Source organism: Chlorocebus sabaeus, chromosome 26, assembly GCF_047675955.1.
Source record: "Chlorocebus sabaeus isolate Y175 chromosome 26, mChlSab1.0.hap1, whole genome shotgun sequence".
Taxonomy (NCBI): Eukaryota; Metazoa; Chordata; class Mammalia; order Primates; family Cercopithecidae; genus Chlorocebus; species Chlorocebus sabaeus.
In genome coordinates this window covers 43,129,173-43,151,927 of record NC_132929.1, presented here as the reverse complement: position 1 = coordinate 43,151,927, position 22,755 = coordinate 43,129,173, and the positions used below count along the sequence as shown (strand labels likewise).

At 43.2% G+C, this 22,755-nt stretch overlaps 1 protein-coding gene across 1 annotated transcript in view; it reads right to left on the bottom strand.

The window, feature by feature from the left end:
- Positions 1 to 22,755, bottom strand: part of IQCH (IQ motif containing H) — a 259,181-nt gene that overhangs the window by 68,950 nt on the left and 167,476 nt on the right. Inside the window, exons 14-15 of the mRNA XM_073012272.1 lie at positions 15,714 to 15,834; positions 11,161 to 11,447 (exon numbers count right to left, since the gene is read on the bottom strand). Of these exons, the coding sequence (XP_072868373.1) occupies positions 11,161 to 11,447; positions 15,714 to 15,834 (408 nt within the window). The remainder of the gene's footprint in view (positions 1 to 11,160; positions 11,448 to 15,713; positions 15,835 to 22,755) is intronic.

The following is a 22,755-nucleotide window of genomic DNA, read 5'->3' as shown; positions in this document are numbered from 1 at the left end:
ACATATGTGTGTTTATATGCACATATGTGTGTATAATTGTGTGTATGTATTGTACATATGTAATACATGTACTTGCTAGCTCTGTCCACTGAGAGGTGTCAGAAGGAGTGACAGTCCAGTAGCAATGGCAGCACTAAGAGCCCAGATCTTACAGGGCTTCTGAGTCGATCCCAGGTCCAGGGCAAGGAAAACAGAAAATGAACCTGGAACATCTTATTGTGTCAGAAAATAAGACATGCTCAAAGAATGAGGAGAACATGTCAAAAGGTCACAAGACACACCCTGAAGGGTCTCCCACTGGCCAAATCTGGAACAACTAAGCATCAAAACAATGAAAGTATCAAAATACAACCCAGTAAATAAAATAGAAACCCATGAGTTCAAACTGACATATATACATACAGACCTACAGGCATAAATGAGAGGTGGAGAAGAATATTGTTTCCTGCAGTAGATTGCCAGAAATTTCTTTCTTTCTTTTTTTTTCTTTTGGGACGGAATCTTGCTCTGTCATACAGGCTAGAGTACAGTGGCGCGATCTCAGCTCACTGCAACCTCCGCCTCCCAGGTTCGAGAGATTATCCTGCCTCAGCCTTCTAAGTAGCTGGGATTACAGGCGCGTGCCACCATGCCCGGCTAATTTTTGTATTTTTAGTAGAGACGGGGTTTCACCATGTTGGTCAGGCTGGTCTCGAACTCCTGACCTTGTGATCTACCCACCTCGGCCTCCCAAAGTGCTAGGATTATAGGCGTGAGCCACCGCGCCCAGCAATTGCCAGAAATTTCTACACAAAATTGTACCAGAAAATTTTCCACAGAAATACAAAATTACCATTATCATAGTGGTAGTGGAAAAAGTTGCCAATGGATGCTAAGTTTTCTGGGTGGAATGTGATAAGCAATATACTATTGTGGTACTCTTGGAACACATTTCTACAAAATATTACTAATCAATTACAAGGGAGGAAATAGTATTTTTTTTTTTTGAGACAGAGTCTTGCTCTGTCACCCAGGTTGGAGTGCAGTGGTGTGATCTTGGCTCACTGCAACCTCCACCTATGGGGTTCAAGCAATTCTCCTGCCTCAGCCTCCCAGGCAGCTGGGACTACAGGCACGTGCCACCATGCCCAGCTAATTTTTGTATTTTTAGTAGAGATGGGGTTTCACCATATTGGCCAGGCTGGTCTCGAACTCCTGACCTCTTGATCCACCTGCCTCAGTCACCCAAAGTGCTGGGATGACAGGTGTGAGCCACTGCGCCTGGCCAGAAATAGTAATTTTTATGGTGGAGAAACATGGCCAAAAATAAAAAGAGAGAGAGGTAAGCCACAAATGACAATCTGAGAGAAGGTATTTACAAGATGCATAATAGTTAAATAATGAGTTTCCAATATACAAAGAGCTCCAACAAATCAACATTTGTATTATAGTCCAATTTAAATGGGGCAAAACACATGATTAAGCAATTAAGAAAAGATACATAAATGGGCAAACAAACATATGAAGAGGTGTGGATCTTCACTAATAATCAAAGAAATTCTGAATAAAACAAAATTTTTTTAACCTGTTAGACTGACAATAAATGAGGGTTGATAATATGCCTGCCAGTTGCTTCACTGGCATCACAAGGCATGTGAATTAGAAAAAAATCAAGGTGGGGGGCGGAGCAAGATGGCCGAATAGGAACAGCTCCAGTCTCCAACTCCCAGCGCGAGCGACACAGAAGACCGGCGATTTCTGCATTTTCAACTGAGGTACTGGGTTCATCTCACTGGGGAGTGCCAGACGATCGGTGCTGGTCAGCTGCTGCAGCCCGACCAGCGAGAGCTGAAGCAGGGCGAGGCATTGCCTCACCTGGAAAGTGCAAGGGGGAAGGGAATCCCTTTTCCTAGCCAGGGGAACTGAGACACACAACACCTGGAAAATCGGGTAACTCCCACCCCAATACTGCGCTTTAAGCAGACAGGCACACCAGGAGATCATATCCCACACCTGGCCGGGAGTGTCCCACACCCACGGAGCCTCCCTCATTGCTAGCACAGCAGTCTGTGATCTACCGGCAAGGCAGCAGCGAGGCTGGGGGAGGGGCGCCCGCCATTGCTGAGGCTTAAGTAGGTAAACAAAGCTGCTGGGAAGCTCGAACTGGGTGGAGCTCACAGCAGCTCAAGGAAACCTGCCTGTCTCTGTAGACTCCACCTCTGGGGACAGGGCACAGTAAATAATAACAAACGCAGCAGCTCTGCAGACGCAAACGACTCTGTCTGACAGCTTTGAAGAGAGCAGTGGATCTCCCAACACGGAGGTTGAGATCTGAGAAGGGACAGACTCCCTGCTCAAGTGGGTCCCTGACCCCTGAGTAGCCTAACTGGGAGACATCCCCCACTAGGGGCAGTCTGACACCCCACACCTCACAGGGTGGAGTACACCCCTGAGAGGAAGATTCCAAAGCAAGAATCAGACAGGTACACTCGCTGTTCAGAAATATTCTATCTTCTGCAGCCTCTGCTGCTGATACCCAGGCAAACAGGGTCTGGAGTGGACCTCAAGCAATCTCCTACAGCTACAACCTACAGCTGAGGATCCTGACTGTTAGAAGGAAAGCTATCAAACAGGAAGGACACCTACACCAAAACCCCATCAGTACATCACCATCATCAAAGACCAGAGGCAGATAAAACCACAAAGATGGGGAAAAAGCAGGGCAGAAAAGCTGGAAATTCAAAAAATAAGAGCGCATCTCCCCCGGCAAAGGAGCGCAGCTCATCGCCAGCAACGGATCAAAGCTGGACGGAGAATGACTTCGACGAGATGAGAGAAGAAGGCTTCAGTCCATCAAATTTCTCAGAGCTAAAGGAGGAATTACGTACCCAGCGCAAAGAAACTAAAAATCTTGAAAAAAAAGTGGAAGAATTGATGGCTAGAGTAATTAATGCAGAGAAGCTCACAAACGAAATGAGAGACGAAAACCATGGCACGAGAAATACGTGACAAATGCACAAGCTTCAGTAACCGTCTCGATCAACTGGAAGAAAGAATGTCAGCGATGGAGGATCAAATGAATGAAATGAAGCGAGAAGAGAAACCAAAAGAAAAAAGAAGAAAAAGAAATGAACAAAGCCTGCAAGAAGTATGGGATTATGTAAAAAGACCAAATCTACGTCTGATTGGGGTGCCTGAAAGTGAGGGGGAAAATGGAACCAAGTTGGAAAACACTCTTCAGGATATCATCCAGGAGAACTTCCCCAACCTAGTAGGGCAGGCCAACATTCAAATCCAGGAAATACAGAGAACGCCACAAAGATACTCCTCGAGAAGAGCAACTCCAAGACACATAATTGCCAGATTCACCAAAGTTGAAATGAAGGAAAAAATCTTAAGGGCAGCCAGAGAGAAAGGTCGGGTTACCCACAAAGGGAAGCCCATCAGACTAACAGCAGATCTCTCGGCAGAAACTCTTCAAGCCAGAAGAGAGTGGGGGCCAATATTCAACATTCTTAAAGAAAAGAATTTTAAACCCAGAATTTTATATCCAGCCAAACTAAGTTTCATAAGTGAAGGAGAAATAAAATCCTTTACAGATAAGCAAATGCTTAGAGATTTTGTCACCACTAGGCCTGCCTTACAAGAGACCCTGAAGGAAGCACTAAACATGGAAAGGAACAACCGGTACCAGCCATTGCAAAAACATGCCAAAATGTAAAGACCATCAAGGCTAGGAAGAAACTGCATCAACTAACGAGCAAAATAACCAGTTAATATCATCATGGCAGGATCAAGTTCACACATAACAATCTTAACCTTAAATGTAAATGGACTAAATGCTCCAATTAAAAGACACAGACTGGCAAACTGGATAAAGAGTCAAGACCCATCAGTCTGCTGTATTCAGGAGACCCATCTCACACGCAGAGACATACATAGGCTCAAAATAAAGGGATGGAGGAAGATTTACCAAGCAAATGGAGAACACAAAAAAGCGGGGGTTGCAATACTAGTCTCTGATAAAACAGACTTTAAACCATCAAAGATCAAAAGAGACAAAGAAGGCCATTACATAATGGTAAAGGGATCAATTCAACAGGAAGAGCTAACTATCCTAAATATATATGCACCCAATACAGGAGCACCCAGATTCATAAAGCAAGTCCTTAGAGACTTACAAAGAGACTTAGACTCCCATACAATAATAATGGGAGACTTCAACACTCCACTGTCAACATTAGACAGATCAACGAGACAGAAAGTTAACAAGGATATCCAGGAATTGAACTCATCTCTGCAGCAAGCAGACCTAATAGACATCTATAGAACTCTCCACCCCAAATCAACAGAATATACATTCTTCTCAGCACCACATCGTACTTACTCCAAAATTGACCACGTAATTGGAAGTAAAGCACTCCTCAGCAAATGTACAAGAACAGAAATTATAACAAACTGTCTCTCAGACCACAGTGCAATCAAATTAGAACTCAGGACTAAGAAACTCAATCAAAACCGCTCAACTACATGGAAACTGAACAACCTGCTCCTGAATGACTACTGGGTACATAACGAAATGAAGGCAGAAATAAAGATGTTCTTTGAAACCAATGAGAACAAAGATACAACATACCAGAATCTCTGGGACACATTTAAAGCAGTGTGTAGAGGGAAATTTATAGCACTAAATGCCCACAAGAGAAAGCAGGAAAGATCTAAAATTGACACTCTAACATCGCAATTAAAAGAACTAGAGAAGCAAGAGCAAACACATTCGAAAGCTAGCAGAAGGCAAGAAATAACTAAGATCAGAGCAGAACTGAAGGAGATAGAGACACAAAAAACCCTCCAAAAAATCAATGAATCCAGGAGTTGGTTTTTTGAAAAGATCAACAAAATTGACAGACCACTAGCAAGACTAATAAAGAAGAAAAGAGAGAAGAATCAAATCGACGCAATTAAAAATGATAAAGGGGATATCACCACCGACCCCACAGAAATACAAACTACCATCAGAGAATACTATAAACACCTCTACGCAAATAAACTGGAAAATCTAGAAGAAATGGATAATTTCCTGGACACTTACACTCTTCCAAGACTAAACCAGGAAGAAGTTGAATCCCTGAATAGACCAATAGTAGGCTCTGAAATTGAGGCAATAATTAATAGCCTACCAACCAAAAAAAGTCCAGGACCAGATGGATTCACAGCTGAATTCTACCAGAGGTACAAGGAGGAGCTGGTACCATTCCTTCTGAAACTATTCCAATCAATAGAAAAAGAGGGAATCCTCCCTAACTCATTTTATGAGGCCAACATCATCCTGATACCAAAGCCTGGCAGAGACACAACAAAAAAAGAGAATTTTAGACCAATATCCCTGATGAACATCGATGCAAAAATCCTCAATAAAATACTGGCAAACCGGATTCAGCAGCACATCAAAAAGCTTATCCACCATGATCAAGTGGGCTTCATCCCTGGGATGCAAGGCTGGTTCAACATTCGCAAATCAATAAACATAATCCAGCATATAAACAGAACCAAAGACAAGAACCACATCATTATCTCAATAGATGCAGAAAAGGCTTTTGACAAAATTCAACAGCCCTTCATGCTAAAAACGCTCAATAAATTCGGTATTGATGGAACGTACCTCAAAATCATAAGAGCTATTTATGACAAACCCACAGCCAATATCATACTGAATGGGCAAAAACTGGAAAAATTCCCTTTGAAAACTGGCACAAGACAGGGATGCCCTCTCTCACCACTCCTATTCAACATAGTGTTGGAAGTTCTGGCTAGGGCAATCAGGCAAGAGAAAGAAATCAAGGGGATTCAGTTAGGAAAAGAAGAAGTCAAATTGTCCCTGTTTGCAGACGACATGATTGTATATTTAGAAAACCCCATTGTCTCAGCCCAAAATCTCCTTAAGCTGATCAGCAACTTCAGCAAAGTCTCAGGATACAAAATTAATGTGCAAAAATCACAAGCATTCTTATACACCAGTGACAGTCAAACAGAGAGCCAAATCAGGAATGAACTTCCATTCACAATTGCTTCAAAGAGAATAAAATACCTAGGAATCCAACTTACAAGGGATGTAAAGGACCTCTTCAAGGAGAACTACAAACCACTGCTCAGTGAAATCAAAGAGGACACAAACAAATGGAAGAACATACCATGCTCAGGGATAGGAAGAATCAATATCGTGAAAATGGCCATACTGCCCAAGGTAATTTATAGATTCAATGCCATCCCCATCAAGCTACCAATGAGCTTCTTCACAGAATTGGAAAAAACTGCTTTAAAGTTCATATGGAACCAAAAAAGAGCCCGCATCTCCAAGACAATCCTAAGTCAAAAGAACAAAGCTGGAGGCATCACGCTACCTGACTTCAAACTATACTACAAGGCTACAGTAACCAAAACAGCATGGTACTGGTACCAAAACAGAGATATAGACCAATGGAACAGAACAGAGTCCTCAGAAATAATACCACACATCTACAGCCATCTGATCTTTGACAAACCTGAGAGAAACAAGAAATGGGGAAAGGATTCCCTATTTAATAAATGGTGCTGGGAAAACTGGCTAGCCATAAGTAGAAAGCTGAAACTGGATCCTTTCCTTACTCCTTATACGAAAATTAATTCAAGATGGATTAGAGACTTAAATGTTAGACCTAATACCATAAAAATCCTAGAGGAAAACCTAGGTAGTACCATTCAGGACATAGGCATGGGCAAAGACTTCATGTCTAAAACACCAAAAGCAACGGCAACAAAAGCCAAAATTGACAAATGGGATCTCATCAAACTAAAGAGCTTCTGCACAGCAAAAGAAACTACCATCAGAGTGAGCAGGCAACCTACAGAATGGGAGAAAATTTTTGCAATCTACTCATCTGACAAAGGGCTAATATCCAGAACCTACAAAGAACTCAAACAAATTTACAAGAAAAAAACAAACAACCCCATCCAAAAGTGGGCAAAGGATATGAACAGACATTTCTCAAAAGAAGACATTCATACAGCCAACAGACACATGAAAAAATGCTCATCATCACTGGCCATCAGAGAAATGCAAATCAAAACCACAATGAGATACCATCTCACACCAGTTAGAATGGCGATCATTCAAAAGTCAGGAAACAACAGGTGCTGGAGAGGATGTGGAGAAATAGGAACACTTTTACACTGTTGGTGGGATTGTAAACTAGTTCAACCATTATGGAAAACAGTATGGCGATTCCTCAAGGATCTAGAACTAGATGTACCATATGACCCAGCCATCCCATTACTGGGTATATACCCAAAGGATTATAAATTATGCTGCTATAAGGACACATGCACACGTATGTTTGTTGCAGCACTATTCACAATAGCAAAGACTTGGAATCAACCCAAATGTCCATCAGTGACAGATTGGATTAAGAAAATGTGGCACATATACACCATGGAATACTATGCAGCCATAAAAAAGGATGAGTTTGTGTCCTTTGTAGGGACATGGATGCATCTGGAAACCATCATTCTTAGCAAACTATCACAAGAACAGAAAACCAAACACCGCATGTTCTCACTCGTAGGTGGGAACTGAACAATGAGATCACTTGGACTCGGGAAGGGGAACATCACACACCGGGGCCTATCATGGGGAGGGGGGAGGGGGGGAGGGATTGCATTGGGAGTTATACCTGATGTAAATGACGAGTTGATGGGTGCAGCACACCAACATGGCACAAGTATACATATGTAGCAAACCTGCACGTTGTGCACATGTACCCTACAACTTGAAGTTTAATAATAATAAATAAATTAAAAAAAAAAAAAAAGAAAAAAATCAAGGTGTTTCTGAAGTGATACCACTTGCAAAATGGCTAGAAAATATGCCAGTGATTTGTAAATAATTTATTATATACAGAGAACAAACATACTTCTCTTGCTAATGTAGAAACACCCTTTGGTGTGGTCACTGAGAACTTCTTCCAATATTCTGTTGATAACTGTAACACAAATGATCATATACTGAAGTATTTATGGGAAGGGACAAGGAGAATTCATAGTATGATACAATCAGATAATCTAATATCTGTCTATCCCATTCATCCAATGAATGTCTGAGCTCCTTCTTCAAAAGCCTTAACAACACCATTCGGCATTTGCTAGAACACCTCCATTGTTCATTCATTCATTCAACAAATATTTACTGAATACCTGCTTTGTGCCAGGACAGAAGTAAGTGCTGAGAATACAGTGGGGGAGCAAAACGAAACACAGCACGTCGCTTAAAAGAGCTTACAATTGATAGGAGGAGAAAAAATATTAATCAGATAGTCATGTAGATAAGTTTAAAGTTGTAACTGAGATAAGTGGTACGAGGAATGCTCACACACAACTACACAATGATATGAAAACCTAAAAAAGGGGAATTTGACTTTGTCAGGAAGGTCAGGAAGGGCTCCAATGAATGTGGCTTGAGCTGAAATGTAATGGCTGGAAAAGTGGCTAACTAGGTCAAAAGAAAAGGCAAGCGCATTTAAGGTGGAAGAGTGGCATGTGTAAAGGCCCTGTGGTAGAGGGAATATCATGAGTAAGAGGGAATGAGACAGGGTGTGTGGGTGGACCAGACCAAAACAGAGGGCAAGTTAGGGTGCGACAAGACTGGCCAGGTACATGGAACCAGCCAAGTGAAGGGTGGGACCTGTCAGCCAGAAGCCCAGAAGGGTGGTGAGCCCAAGGAAGGACCAGCATCGTGTTTGGAGAAGATCCTTTTGACTGCTGTGTGCAAGTTTCCTTATACCAAATTCAAATAAATAAAAGCCGCAAGGCAACTGTCCCCATAGTTCCATCCTTCCTATTGTCCCAGGGACCACAGTTTTAGCTTTCTCTTTCTCACTCTCCTTCTTTCTTTTTCTTTTCTTTTTCTTTTTCTTTTTTTTTTTTTTTTTTGAGATGAAATCTCGCTCTGTCACCCGGGCTGGAGTGCAGTGGCATGACCTCAAGCAATCTACCCGCCTGGGTCTTCCAAAGTGCTGGTATTATAGGCATGAGCTACCGTGCCCAGCCTTTTTTTCTTCTTCTTTTTTTTGAGACAGGTTCTTACTCTGTCACCCAGACTGGAGTGCAGTGATGCGATCCTGGCTTACTGCAGTGGAGGTGGGAGGTTGAGACTACGGTGAACTGGGATCACGTGATCCTCCCACTCAGCCTCCTGAATAGCTGGAACTACAGGTACCTGCCACTATGCCCAGCTAATTTTTTGTATTTTTTGTAGACATGGGGTCCCATTATGTTGCTCAGGCTGGTCCTGAACTCCTGGGGTCAAGTGATCCACCTGCCTCAGCCTCCCAAAGTGCTGGGATTACAGGCATGAGCCACCACACCCAGCCAATCTTTCTTTCTTACGACAAATATTTGGGGAGGGCAGCCTCCCCTGGCTCTCCTCCTCCTGCATCCTTGCCATCCAGATTTCGCCAGGGAGCATTGTTTCTGTCCTGCCTCCACCACAGGGAGAGTTCCGAATGACCTTCAGTTTGTCCTTTTCCCTGTCAATGTACAGGCCTGAGAACAGAATGTAAAACCAATGGAGGGCCCAGGAAGGCAAATGGAAAATGATTATTGAACAAGCTGAAATCTGCCAAAATACATAAACTCTCACTTTGAAACCATCATCTGACTGAAATGGAGAACTGTAAAACTGAGAATAATGATCCTAAAACAACTAAAGTATATGTACAATGCAGACGACCAGAGGATATCGAGAGAGGGAGGCCAGGAGGTCATTTCGCCCTTTAGACAGAGGTCTGGACACGCAGCACTAAGAGAGGAGCCACTGGTCATTTTACAACACGAGTCCTGTGAAATAGTAGTGAACTTGAACATCATGCTTTTAGGCGGGAAAAGCAAAGTGAAAAAGGTGAAAGGTGATTTTTCCTGAATATTATATCTCAGCACCATACCTATGCACATGAAGAATCTCACAAATGGAATATTAAATAAAAGCGTAAAGTAAAATAATAATAGAATGTTATGATCTACAAAATACTTAAAAACATGCAAAATAAAACTCTACATTATTTTTGCATGTATCCATGTGTGGTGAAAGCACAGAGATACGAAAGGGAATCAAAACCCCAGGTATAAGACAGGAGCTTCCTCCTGGCTTCTAGGAGGATGTGTTTGGCAAGGAGCACACAGGGCTGCAAGTGGCATTGACACCACTTTGTTTCTTAAGCTGAGCAGGGGCACACAATATTGATTATATTATTATTTATATTTCTGAAATATCTCTCAATATGTGTTTTAAAGAAAAAAAATGAGACAATCTAAGTTGTGGGTGAACTACGGATAAGAAAAGGAACAGAACTCCTTTCTAGTGATTGATTTTCTATTTAAAACAGGCTCTAGACAGGTTCCACTCCCTGGATGGCATAAAATAGTTTCATGATACATAGGCATCACACTAATGGACAGAATTGAGGGCCTAATCAACAGAGCTGTGAACTGTGAGGGACGTTTCAGTCACTGTGAACTGTGAGGGATGTGAACTGTGAACTGTGAACTGTCACTGTGAACTGTGAGGGATGTGTGAGCTGTGAACTGTGAGGGATGCTTCAGTTTTTTTTTTTTTTTTTTTTTTTTTTTTTTGAGATGGAGTTTCACTCTGTCACCCAGGCTGGAATGTAGTAGCGTGATCTCAGCTCATTGCAACCTCCGCCTCCCGGGTTCAAGCGATTCTCCTACCTCAGCCTCCTGAGTAGCTGAGATTACAGGTGATTACCACCAGGCCCAGCTAATTTTTGTATCTTTAGTAGAGACAGGGTTTCTCACTGTTGCCTACGCTGCTCTCGAACTTCTGAGCTCAAGGGATCTGCCCACCTCGGCCTCCCAAAGTGCTGAGATTACAGGTGTTAAGCCACTGCGCCTGGCCTCAGTCACTCTTTAACTCCAACTGTACCTGAACGAGACAACCCTGGCCCTGTATTTCCAGACATAAAGCCTGGTCTCACTTGGATTTGCCTGGACCATGCAGGTGTTGAATTTAGAGCGAGCTCATCAGAGAATCAGTGCATTTGAGAAGAGCCTTCATATTCCCTGTTGCACTGGTGTGTAGGGTGCAGAGTCATTACAGATTTTAGCATTTCGAGTGGCGTCCATTCAACTTACCTGCTGTTCCAAGGTGCTTGGATCAATAAAAGTCACCAGATCTATAGAAAAGTAACCAACCACATCTCTCATTCTGCAGGCTTTTCCAATTTGGAGGCACAAATAAGTGAGAACTTGGGGATCCACTGAGGTCTGAGGCACGGTGGTACCAGAGGAGATGAAGGGGCTGTCGGCATGAAGCTGGTCCCCTGTTGACAGCACGCTGATTTTCCCGTTGGGCTCTATCAGCATGTCCACTGTCAGGTTGGTGATGCTATCTGCAGGTGGGAATGCTTCGATCACACCCCCTGGTGGGAAAAACATGGAGCAGGTGAAAGGACACATTCATTTTGTTTGACTTGGGCTCAGATTCTGCATCTGCCATGTTTTGAGAGACTTTGGGCAAGTAGCTTACATTCTCTGAACTTATTTTTCTTTATCTGTAATATAGGCATAATAAAGCCTACCTCTTTAGATTGTTGTGAATCTTAGAGATACTGTATCTATCTATAGTATTTAGCCCAATGCTTGGTATATTGTAGGACTCAGTGAATGGTAGTTTTGATTCTGATTATAATTTGAAGACACCGTGAGGATCACTGGGTCTATGCCCACTCATAAACAGTGAACCCAAGAATTATGATCAAATCCCTCATGGGGAATTAACTGCCCATCATCCGCAGTTGGCATCTTGATGACCAGTGTGCTCTTTTGCGTAAACTTCACTGCTTTTTGAAGGTTTGACAGGTTTGGGCTTTTTGTGGGCAGAGAGAACATTGACCATCACGTCAGCCAAAGGACTTCTATATAAAGTCAGTTATAAAACATTTTTTAAAATATAGAACCAAGAGATATTGCCGTGTTTGAAGAACGCATGTGCTCTCTCTACCAATAATGAGAGCTTTATAATTTATTACATTTTACCTTTTGCTTTGAATGCCAAAAATCAAAGAGGCAAGTCTGATGTTCAAGCACCGCAACAACATTTTTCTGGCTAATTTGTGGCCTATCTCAGTGGTGTCCACAAAAATTACATAGCCCCAATCTTCTGTTTATAGGCCCAACTTACAAATCTTACTGTATATGGCCTCTTTGTAGAGAAAAAATTTAAGATATTATTTGTAAAGAGTTAGATAATTTAAAAGTAAAAACAACAAAGTGTTCCATAGATAGGGTGCCATCTAGAACCTGACAGCACTAAGAGAAACTTGGCCTGTATTTTACAAATTTGCTGGGGGCTGGGAGAAGTGTGACATCTCCCTATAGGTGTAAGCAAACAGCATACAAATAAAAAAATGAGCAGTTTTCAAATGCAGTCATCTGTTACTTCATCCAAAAAGCACTTTCCTCATGTGTCTATAAATCTGGTCAGAGGTAGTCCTAACAAACACCAAGTTTCAAAAGGAAAATCGAGTCTGGAAGGTACATATTCAAACCCTAATTTTTCTATTTGGTTTGAGACATTCTTTTCTTCAAACGAGGCCTAGTCGTGTGTGCTATACCTAAACACCAGTTGCTGGGGATTTAGCAAGGTAAATGCAGCAAAACAACAATGACAAAAATGTACAAAAATAAAAAACCTAGTGACTCTCTGTGCTTTGGTTAACTTTGTGGCTTTAGCTGTCACCTATGTTTTGAAAGACAGTGCTTCCGTGGAAACACACTATCATTCATAAGTTACAAGATTACTTGGGTATTTTATTTCAAAGTAGCTTATTTGTACTATCTTCTCAGCATCGTGACCATAACCTTTTCACTGTTATTTTCTTCCACTCAGAGCAATTAATTCCTCTTCTGAAAAAGGTATTGCCACAAAGTGAGACCCTGTCTCTACAAAAAAATTGTAAACTGTAAATGATAAATTAGCTGGGCATGGTGGTGTGCGCCTGTAGTCCCAGCTACTCAGAAGACTGAGATGGGAGTATTGCCTGAGCCTGGGAGGTCGAGGCTGCAGTGAGCTATAATTGTGCCACTGCACTCCAGTCTGGGTGATGGAGTGAGACCCTATCTCAAAAAATAAAAATGAAAATGAAAAAGTATTGCTTTTGACATAATCCTATGACAATTTAGAAATCCAATCCCTAGCACATTTTGTGGCCATAAGTACACCGGAGAGAACATAAATGGAATGAAACAGGCAATGGTGGAAGCTGGAGGGAGGGAGATGGTGACCTTAGAGTCGGGAAACCTGGGAGACACCCTGGCTCAGTCAGGGACCATTGATACAGGGCCTGCTGTATGCACTGGGTTGACAGAAAGGCAGAAGCTTTGAAAACACATGACTTTCAAGAACTAGGTCTTTAAATGTGCTAAAATTGTAGGATCTAACTTTGTGTTCCATTTACCACTTATTTGTTGTGTGATTTTGCCCAAGAATCCCCTCCTATCTCTGAGCTTCAGTCTCTTCATGAAGAAAATTAAATTAATAAAGCTTGTACTGCTCTCCATAAATAAGCATGGCTGAGAAAGCAGGATAAAGATGAACAGGAGGTGGAGGTGAAGCCTTAGCTTGTGTTTATACAGCTCAGATGAGATAGTTGCTGGGAAAGCCTTTCTCATCTACAAAGCTCATGTGAAAAGAAATAGTTTAGAGGGAGGCTTTTGGAGGCAGATGCTTGAAGATATGGAAATTTCCTAACACCCTGACCTGGATGGGCCTGGAGATCATCATGGTCTTCCCCCCATAACTTAAAAACAAAAACAAAACAAAACAAAAAAAACCCACCTCATTAGGCTGGGTGCAGTGGTTCACGCCTGTAATCCCAGCACTTTGGGAGGCTGAGGCGGGTAGATCACCTGAGGTCAGGAGTTCAAGACCAGCCTGGCCAACATGGTGCAACCCCGTCTCTACTAAAAATACAAAAATTAGCCGGGCATGGTGGCATGCACCTGTAATCTCAGCTACTCAGGAGGCTGAGGTAGGAGAATCGCTTGAACCTGGGAGGCGGAGGTTGCAGTGAGCCGAGATCGCACCACTGCATCCCAGTCTGGGCAACAAGAGTGAAACTCCATCTCAAAAAAAAAAAAAAAAAAAAAAAAAAGAAAGAAAAAACACCTTATTATTGATCGTGTGTGTGTGTGTGTGTGTGTGCGCGGTAGCCACTTGATTTTCTTCCATTTATGCATGGGGTTGACTTTCCTTACTTTGACTTGTCTATCAGTGGGTACATGTGGAAATTTATAGAATCACAAAATTTTAGAGTTGAAAGGACATTGGAAGTTGTCTAGCACAACTGTCCCCTGCAAAGAACCTCTTTTCAGCAATCTTGTTCGATGGCTGCCATTCAACCCCTTGCTTAAATAATTCATTAACAGGGTGCCCAATACACCCTGCCCAGCCAGTATATTCCAACAACCAACAGATCTGTTCTTTCATACACTCTCATACATTGAGCTACGATATGCCCTGATAAATGTAACCACTGGCTCTGCTCAAGACTCCTGGAGCAGCACAGAGGTCGCTTTTTATGGGCTCTTCTATGTGTTAGCAGAGTGACTTGGGGTTAATCTTTTGTACTTCAGCTTTCCACCTCTATAAAATGAGGGTGATAATGGTGCCCACCTCATAGGATGGTTAGGAAGCTTCAATAAGTTAACGTAGATATACTTAGAAGAGTGCCTGGCCCATGATAAGCACTGTCTAAGCTCACTGTTTTATCATCACTGTGCTATTATCATCACTGGGCTATTGCTGCTGCTGTTATCATCTGACATGACATTATCTTATCATTATTGATTATTGCTGAGATTATTATTATCACTTGATAGCAGTGGGAAGATGCCTTCTGTGGCCTGTTATACTAACCCTCTCTTCTTGTGCATGTGGGTAAGCATATAATATGTCTTGCACTGTAACCTCCTGGAGAGTGAGGGCCGTCACGTGGGTGTGCCTCTGTGTAGCACCCTCACAGGGACCTCTGAGACGGTAGATAGGCATCATGCACTCATTCATTCTCTCAACCACCCAATGTTGTTAGGAAATGAGGATGAAGGAGGAGGAGGAGGATTGAAAGGAATGGAGGCTCGCTTTGTTCCTGGATTCTAGCAAACCCTTGTTTGGAAATGCTATATTCAGAACTGGAAGTGAGACCATTTCTGCTCTCCTAGAAAACAGGAGGAGAAACTAACACTTATTAAAGACGATTTTGTGTAAGGTTCTGTGGTAGAAACTTTCATATCTGTATTTCATTGAATCCACCCAATGACCCTGTAAGGTAAATAAGTGAGGAAACCAGGCCTTGGTGGGTTTAAGAACCTTGCTCAAAGTCATGGATGGGGTCCAGACCCAGGTAATCTGATTCCAAAGCCCACCTCTCAGGAGAAGTTTGTGGTGTAAAAACAGGCCCAGAATCTTGAGCTCCCCGTACCATGCTTGGCATGCCAGGTTCCTATTTACTTAAGAGGCTGGGTGTAAGATAAATATTTAGGCAACATTTGAAAAAGAAAACCATAGGAGCACTTTTCTAAACCAACACAGGAGATGCAAAGTGTTGAAATGGGCCCCAGTTGACCCAAAACTAGAATCCAAGGTTGTGTAGACTAATCCTCAATAGAAACTTTACAGTCTTATTTACCTTGACTGAGAAATGTTTGGAGGAATTTCCTCCACGTCGGGAACCGTTTCTCATTGACTGGCTGTGCGTGCTGTGCTAAAATGCCCGCCAGCTCCTCGGAGATCTTCACCAAAGCTGGCTCCTGCAGAAACAAATTAAATAGAACCACAAGCAATTTTACTACAGAAATGAAAACTGCTTGTGGAGTGATTAAAAACCAGACCTCCAACAGGCAAAAAAAATGTGGTTACTGTTTACCCAGAGTCAGAAAGCCATTTTGAAAATGTTCTCTCTTTTTTCAGCCATTTCAGTTTTCATATTTCAAAAGTGATTTGGCCTCCCTAAAAATTCTTCATTGTTCCTGTTGTCTCTGAAAGGCACTCTTCTCTCTGGGCATCAGGAAACCAAGTTTCAGACCCACTGCAGCTGGCAGCCTGACCAGCAGAGTGTCCTTGGGCAATATCTTTTCTCACTCTGGGCCTCAGTTTCCTTTTATATAAAATGTGGAGTTAATTGTTTTTTGGTTTTGTTTTTGTTTTTTTCTTTTTTTTTTCTTTTTCTTTTTTTTTTTTGAGACAGTTTTGCTCTTGTTGCCCAGGCTGGAGTGCAATGGCACAATCTCGGCTCACCGCAACCTCCGCCTCTCGGGTTCAAGCGATTCTCCCGCCTCAGCCTCCCCAGTAGCTGGAATTACAGGCATGCACCACCACGCCCAGCTAATTTTATATTTTTAGTAGAGACGGGGTTTCTCCATGTTGGTCAGGCTGGTCTCAAACTCCCGACCTCAGGTGATCCGCCCGCCTCGGCCTCCCAAAGTGCTGGGATTACAGGCATGAGCCATCGCGCCCAGCCTAATTTTGTATTTTTAGTAGACGGGGTTTCACCATGTTGGTCATACTGATCTCGAACTCCTGACCTCAGGTGATCCACCCACCTCAGCCTCCCAAAGTGTTGGGATTATAGGCATGAGCCACCGCTCCCAGCCACCTCCATATATATTTTTAATTTTTCTTTTAAATTTTTTGAGACAGGGCCTTGCTCTGTCACCCAGGCTAGAGTACAGTAGTGCAATCATAGCTCACTGCAGCCTCAGTCTCCTGGGCTCCAATGATCCTACTGCCTTAGCCTCCCAATTGGCTGGGACTACTTGTACACACCACCATGCACGGCTAATTAAAAAATATATTTGTAGAGATGGGTCTGTGTTGTCCAGGCTGGTATCAAACTCCTGGTCTCAAGCAGTCCTCCTCCCTCAGCCTCCTAAAGTGCTGGGATTACAGCTATGAGCTACAGTGCCCAGTCATCTTCCTTCTCTTTAATCTGTGCCATTTTCCCCTTGTTGGTGGATGTCTGCATCCTACAACTTCATCATCAAAGCCTTAAACTATGGCTGAAGCTGTAAAGGTGGGATTTTAGGTAGGGATGGGTTGGAAGAGTTAGGTGGGAAGGAGTATTGGGGCCAGCCTCAGTTTGCCTGAAATCCCCCCTAGGTCACAGTCTCATCTGCCTGGATGTGAGGCTGGCCCCATACTATCTGGAAAACAACCCAAAGACTAAAGAGCCTCCTGTCAAAATGAAATCAGTATGGAATCCTCTAATGAATAAGAAGTCTGGCTTTTGATATAAAAACCCTTGGTTTGCCAGGACAATTTTTTTTAGATGTCCTAAGTTGCGATACTCTTCCTCTTAGACTATCTAAACTTTTTCAAATAAAAGCCACCTCTTCAGATTTTATTTCTGCCAGAAGTGAGGCAGGGTACTGGACCAAAACTCACATGACAGACCCTATTCATATTCAAAATAAGGAGCACTGACAAGAGAAACTCAGATTTACTTTAGGTTGCGGGGGAACTTCTGAATCTGAGTGACGGTGCAATAATTTGGAGGGATCAGCTTTGGGTGTGGGATTGGAATATTAGAAATCACACACACTTATTTCCAATTTCCCTACCATTAAAAAGTGATTGTCCTCTATGCACTGCCTGCCCCAACTCCTTGGAACAGCTGGTTGATTCTAGGTCCAGTGCCCACTGACAAACCACAGTAGAAGACTAAACATCTGACACTATGCTCTCAGCAGGTTCAAAAAATCTGAATAACTTCGAATATATCCAGAAAATCTTGGTGGGAGAGTTTCATTAGTTAGCTTAGTAAGTGCTTGACATACAAAACAGAACCTCCCTGAAAGGCGGAGAGTGCCCTGGCTCACACTCAGCTCAGGACGACTCCCTGCAGAGTGGAAGGAGGTCTGTGAAGAAGGGCTGGGGAAGCGCTCATGCAGAGAGCTCTGCCTTGTGATGCAGAAGCAAGGAAACTGCTGTCAAAGCAATGGGCCTTTTCCCTCCTTCACATCCTATACACGGAGCACATTTTCTCTGATCTTTACTGTGAATTACCTGATCGCCCCAAAGCCCTGCATCTAAATTATAAACAAGCATGTGAAATGCGCAGCTCCAGCAACCCGGACTCCTTTGTTCCTTCTCTGAACAGTCCCCAAAATCCATCTTTCTTTTGTTTTACACTTGTTTCAGTTAAAACCATTCCATTTTATCTCTGATTCATGAAGTGCCCCAAAGCTGGGACAATGAAACACAGTGTTAGAATCCCACTCTTCTCTGGAAAATGGAATGGCAAGGAACGGAAGTCTCACAGCCCAGGCCCTCTGTCAGGAAAGTGGGAATTTCTTTGTTCTGCCTTGATTAAATGGCTTTTTCTGCCCTACTGCTGGGAAACGTGAAATCATCTACCAGTTACACACTATGTGGCCATTCATACCAAGACAGTCCAAAGAGAAATAGTTCACTCATCTATGCAGCAAAAATTACAGAATGTCAGGCCTTTTAAGCAACTGGACTAGACAAAAAGTGTTTATAAATATATAATTTTTTTTTTTTTTGGTGTTGGGGAGAGAGGGAGAAAAGGCAGTGAAGGAGTAGGTAAAAGCCTTGCCACGTAAATCTTGAAAGATGTCCTTCAGCTTGAGGATCAAGTCCAAACTCCTCAACACGACAGATGAGGAAGGTCCTCTGTGATATGGCCTCTGACTCCTAATGCGGCCTCACTTTCCTGCCCAGCCCCCAGCCTCCCCTTAACCTGCCCTCCTCTGCCTCCCTTCTTCCTCTTCCTCCCCTTGCTGACTCCTCCTCATCCTTCCTGAGGTGGTTCCAGCCACATCTCCTCCAGGAAGCCTTCTCTCCCACCCTAGTTGGGAGAGAAAGCTTTCTCCCTGCTCTCCAGCTCTCTCCGGGCTGCTTAATGGCATGGGCACCGGCTTTGAGGTCAGTCTCCCAGTCCCTAGCACAGGGAACACTAAATGTCTGTGGAATGAGTCACAGTGCTTGTAAACATAGGATGTAGTCCTTAAAGCTGAAGTTACAGAATAAGATAAAACGTGAAACCTCTCAATGGGCTCCTCCTTGCTGCTCAGGAAGCAGCTGGAGGGAAGGCTGCTTAAGAACCACAGACTCTTCCTGGGTGGACTTTATGGGATTCCCTGCCTCTGAAGGGCATCGGGAAGATAAATGAGGTCGCATTTATGAAGTGTCACCTCAGATGCAACATACTATGTGAGGGCCAATAAGTAACTCATCAGCCTGCTGCTTGTGTGTGGCATCTGGACACTGTGCCAGGCTTCTGCCAACACCTCTGCTCACAAAGCCAGCCATTCTGCTTTGACGCTTGGAGTTTTCACTGTGCACAAAGCCACAGTAAGGGGCTAAATTTCCTAGAGGAAAGTCAGCTGCTGGAATCTGGAGGAGTAATCGTGCCCCACCATGAGAGGTACACAGCTGAAGGCACTGGCGGGGTGACATTCAATAGGGATGCTGGGGCACACAGAGGCAGCTTGGGGCCATGATTCATTCTCTAAGAAAAAGGCATGGAGAGGAATAATGCGAGGTAAGAGGAGAGGGGTATTAACTGTTTAATTTATTTCTTTATTTTGAAAGTATCTGATGGGAAAAACAAGGATTATACTAATGGCCTCAGCACCAACGAAAATTGTCTTCCCATCCCTACAAAACAAACCAAAAAAAATACAGCAGGACCTGCAACTCATATATTCAAGTAAGGTCAGAAAAATGGCATTCTTGGTGAAAGCTTCATTTTATTTTATCCCCCCCCTGCCCAACAAAACAACCTTTTACAGTCTGGTTTCTGCTGGTACTCAGAAGCTGCTTGTGAACTGGTGAGTTAGACGAGAGTTCAAATCCAGGAGCAAAGGACTCCATCGCAGCAGTGGTTTAACAAGCTAAGAACACCCTTTTCCCAAGAAGCAACAAGGTCCCAACGGCCACAAAGGGTCTATCGACGTCAGATGCAAGCTCTCAGTTTTTGGGGGGCTTTCTGCTCTCTAGTTTTTATCATTTTGCATAGTTCAAACATAATGCCACAACTTTAAGGGCAGATGCTGGTAAGGGAAGATCTGTAGCTCTTCAAGTTTATTCTGTTCAAAACAAACTTATGTACACACAAACACACACACACACACACACACCCCTTCCATAACAGACAAACGCTCCAATTCATGTGAATCATTAGAATAGTATTTGTAAAATACTTTCTCTTGTCACAGGTTCACATTCATGATCTCATTCAGTCCTTTCAGCAACACTCTGTGGTAGCCACTGCCATGCTATTTCTCTTGCTTTAAAATGGGAAGCTGAGGGACTTTAAGAGGCTTGTGTAAGATCATCACTCAGTGAGTTGTAATGTTCAACAAATGATTAAAGACAGCAAATAAGAGTGTTAGGAGAACCATTTCTAGCTTGCCTTCCTCCTCCCTTTTCTACCTTCCCAAAGTGTATATATATTGAGTATCTGTTATAAGCCAGCATCAGGGGCACATCTTTATTTTAACTTGTGAAATGAGGCTGGGCACGGTGGCTCATGCCTGTAATCCCAGCACTTTGGGAGGCTGAGGTGGGCGGATCACTTGAGGTCAGGAGTTCACACCCAGCTTGACTAGCATGGTGAAACCCTGTCTCTACTAAAAATACAAAAATTAGCTGGGCATGGTGGTGGGCACCTGTAATCCCAGCTATTTGGGAGGCTGAGGCAGGAGAATTGCTTGAATCCAGGAGGCAGAGGTTGCAGTAAATTGAGATCGCATCATTGCACTCCAGCCTGGGCAACAAGGGCAAAACTCTGCCTCTAAAACAAACAAACAAACAAACAAAAAACCTTTTGAAATAAGTAGTTAGGAAGTTTTTTTGCTTCGCATTGAGTAATTGAGTAACACCAAGGTGATGGACGATGGATGACCACATCAGTGTTTCAGAGAGTCTATTATCCATTTTGAACAGATCATTTAGAGCTAATGACTTGGGAAGTGTGGAAAGAAAAATATATACCTTGTAGGTAATAAACAAGTGCTAGAAAAAAAAACACACTTTTGAAAAAAGTCAGAATTCCAGATTTTCATTCCATCATGATTGCACTGGCTCTGGGAATGCAATTAGCTGCTAGTTTTGTGGGGCTGATAGCTCTAGGGTAATTCCCATCAGAAGAAACTTCAGCCCCATCTTTGCCACTGTACAGGCTTGCCTCCACTTTTTCCAGTGCCCACATTTACCTCTCAGAGTGCATCAACAATTGTCAGGACTTTGGAAGGTTCCAAGACATCTGCAGAAGGCATGGGGCTCCACCAGCCTGGCTGATGCACCCAGAGATCCTTGTCTACCAAGTATGTACCTTGCCTCTTGCTCTCTCTTCTTCTATCAAGAAAGTGTAAATTTGAAGGAAGAGATGTCTGAATGAATGAGATTCAGGATGTCTTAGGGGAAGCAGGTAAACTATCCACTGCACTCAATGACTAAAGCTTAATACTGCACTCAATGACTAAAGCTACTTCAAACTCTAGCGTTAGCTTCCCCAACCAAGTAAATTCCAAGAGTGCCTCTCTGTGTGTGTGTGTATTACACACACATACAGACACACATTGGTGTAATTGGGTCATGTGCCAATCTGCAGTGGTGAATTAAAAACTTTTTGGTTAATCACCTCAAATCTCCCATATCAGACACTGATGGCGTTCAAAAGAAAATCAAGGGACCTGCCTACATGGTTCTGTTTTCTAGATGCTTCTGACATCCCTAGATGGAGGACTAGAGAGTGAAAAGGGCAAGACAATGACCTGAAAAAGTAAGCAAGACTGTCAGTGTTGAAAGGAGCCATGTGGACTATCTAGGACAAATGCCTCATGTCACAGAAGAGGGAACGAGGGCTTCTCCAGTCACACTAGGAGGCCGCAGGTGCTCTCTGGCTGCCTCTGACTCCTGGGTGAGTGCTCCCCACTGGCCCTGCTGCCTCTTCAGAGTGTCAAGTGTGAAGCACCATGAAAGGTGCTCAGGATTTGAATCAGCTAGTGGTACACAGATTGAGGGGTTCCACATTTGAGGGTGAATTTAGAAGGGCTGCCTCCCTGTGCACAGGAAACATTTTAGTCACTTTTTAGGCTTTATTAAAAGCCTAAAAGCTTTTAATGATTAAAAGCTCACCATGTGGTAGGCATGTGCAGGGTGGTTTACATTTATTATCTCAGCCACTCTCTGAGGTAGATATTGTCATCCCCTCTTCATGTCACACTGCCATAAAGTGGCAAAACTAGGATTCAAACCCAATCGCTACCAGTGTGCCATGGTGCAGTGGAATCTGTGCTGGTAACTGCCATCAAGGCACAAGTACTCAGTCTGGGCTGGATTCCATCATCCACAGGTGATGCTAAGTCAGTGCTGTCAAATGTATGAAAATATGGTAGCATGGGCCTTTGTCACTGGCTGCCCAGCATCTGTGTCCCCTCTTTCAGGGTAATATTCCAAACTTCTTTCAGGACCAATCCTTTCCCCATGCCTAACTATGTGAGTTGATTGAGAGTGCTGCCCCCCAACTCAGCGGCAAGGATTGGTCCTGATGAGCAAAGCCACGTCCTGGCTACAGTGATTGGTTCAGGATGGGCACATGACCCAAGTAGACCAATCAAATATTAGGAAGCACTTCCTGGGGCCTTCTGAGAAAGCAGCTTTATGCTCTTCTGAGAATGCTACGAGATGTTCTCTCTTCCTAT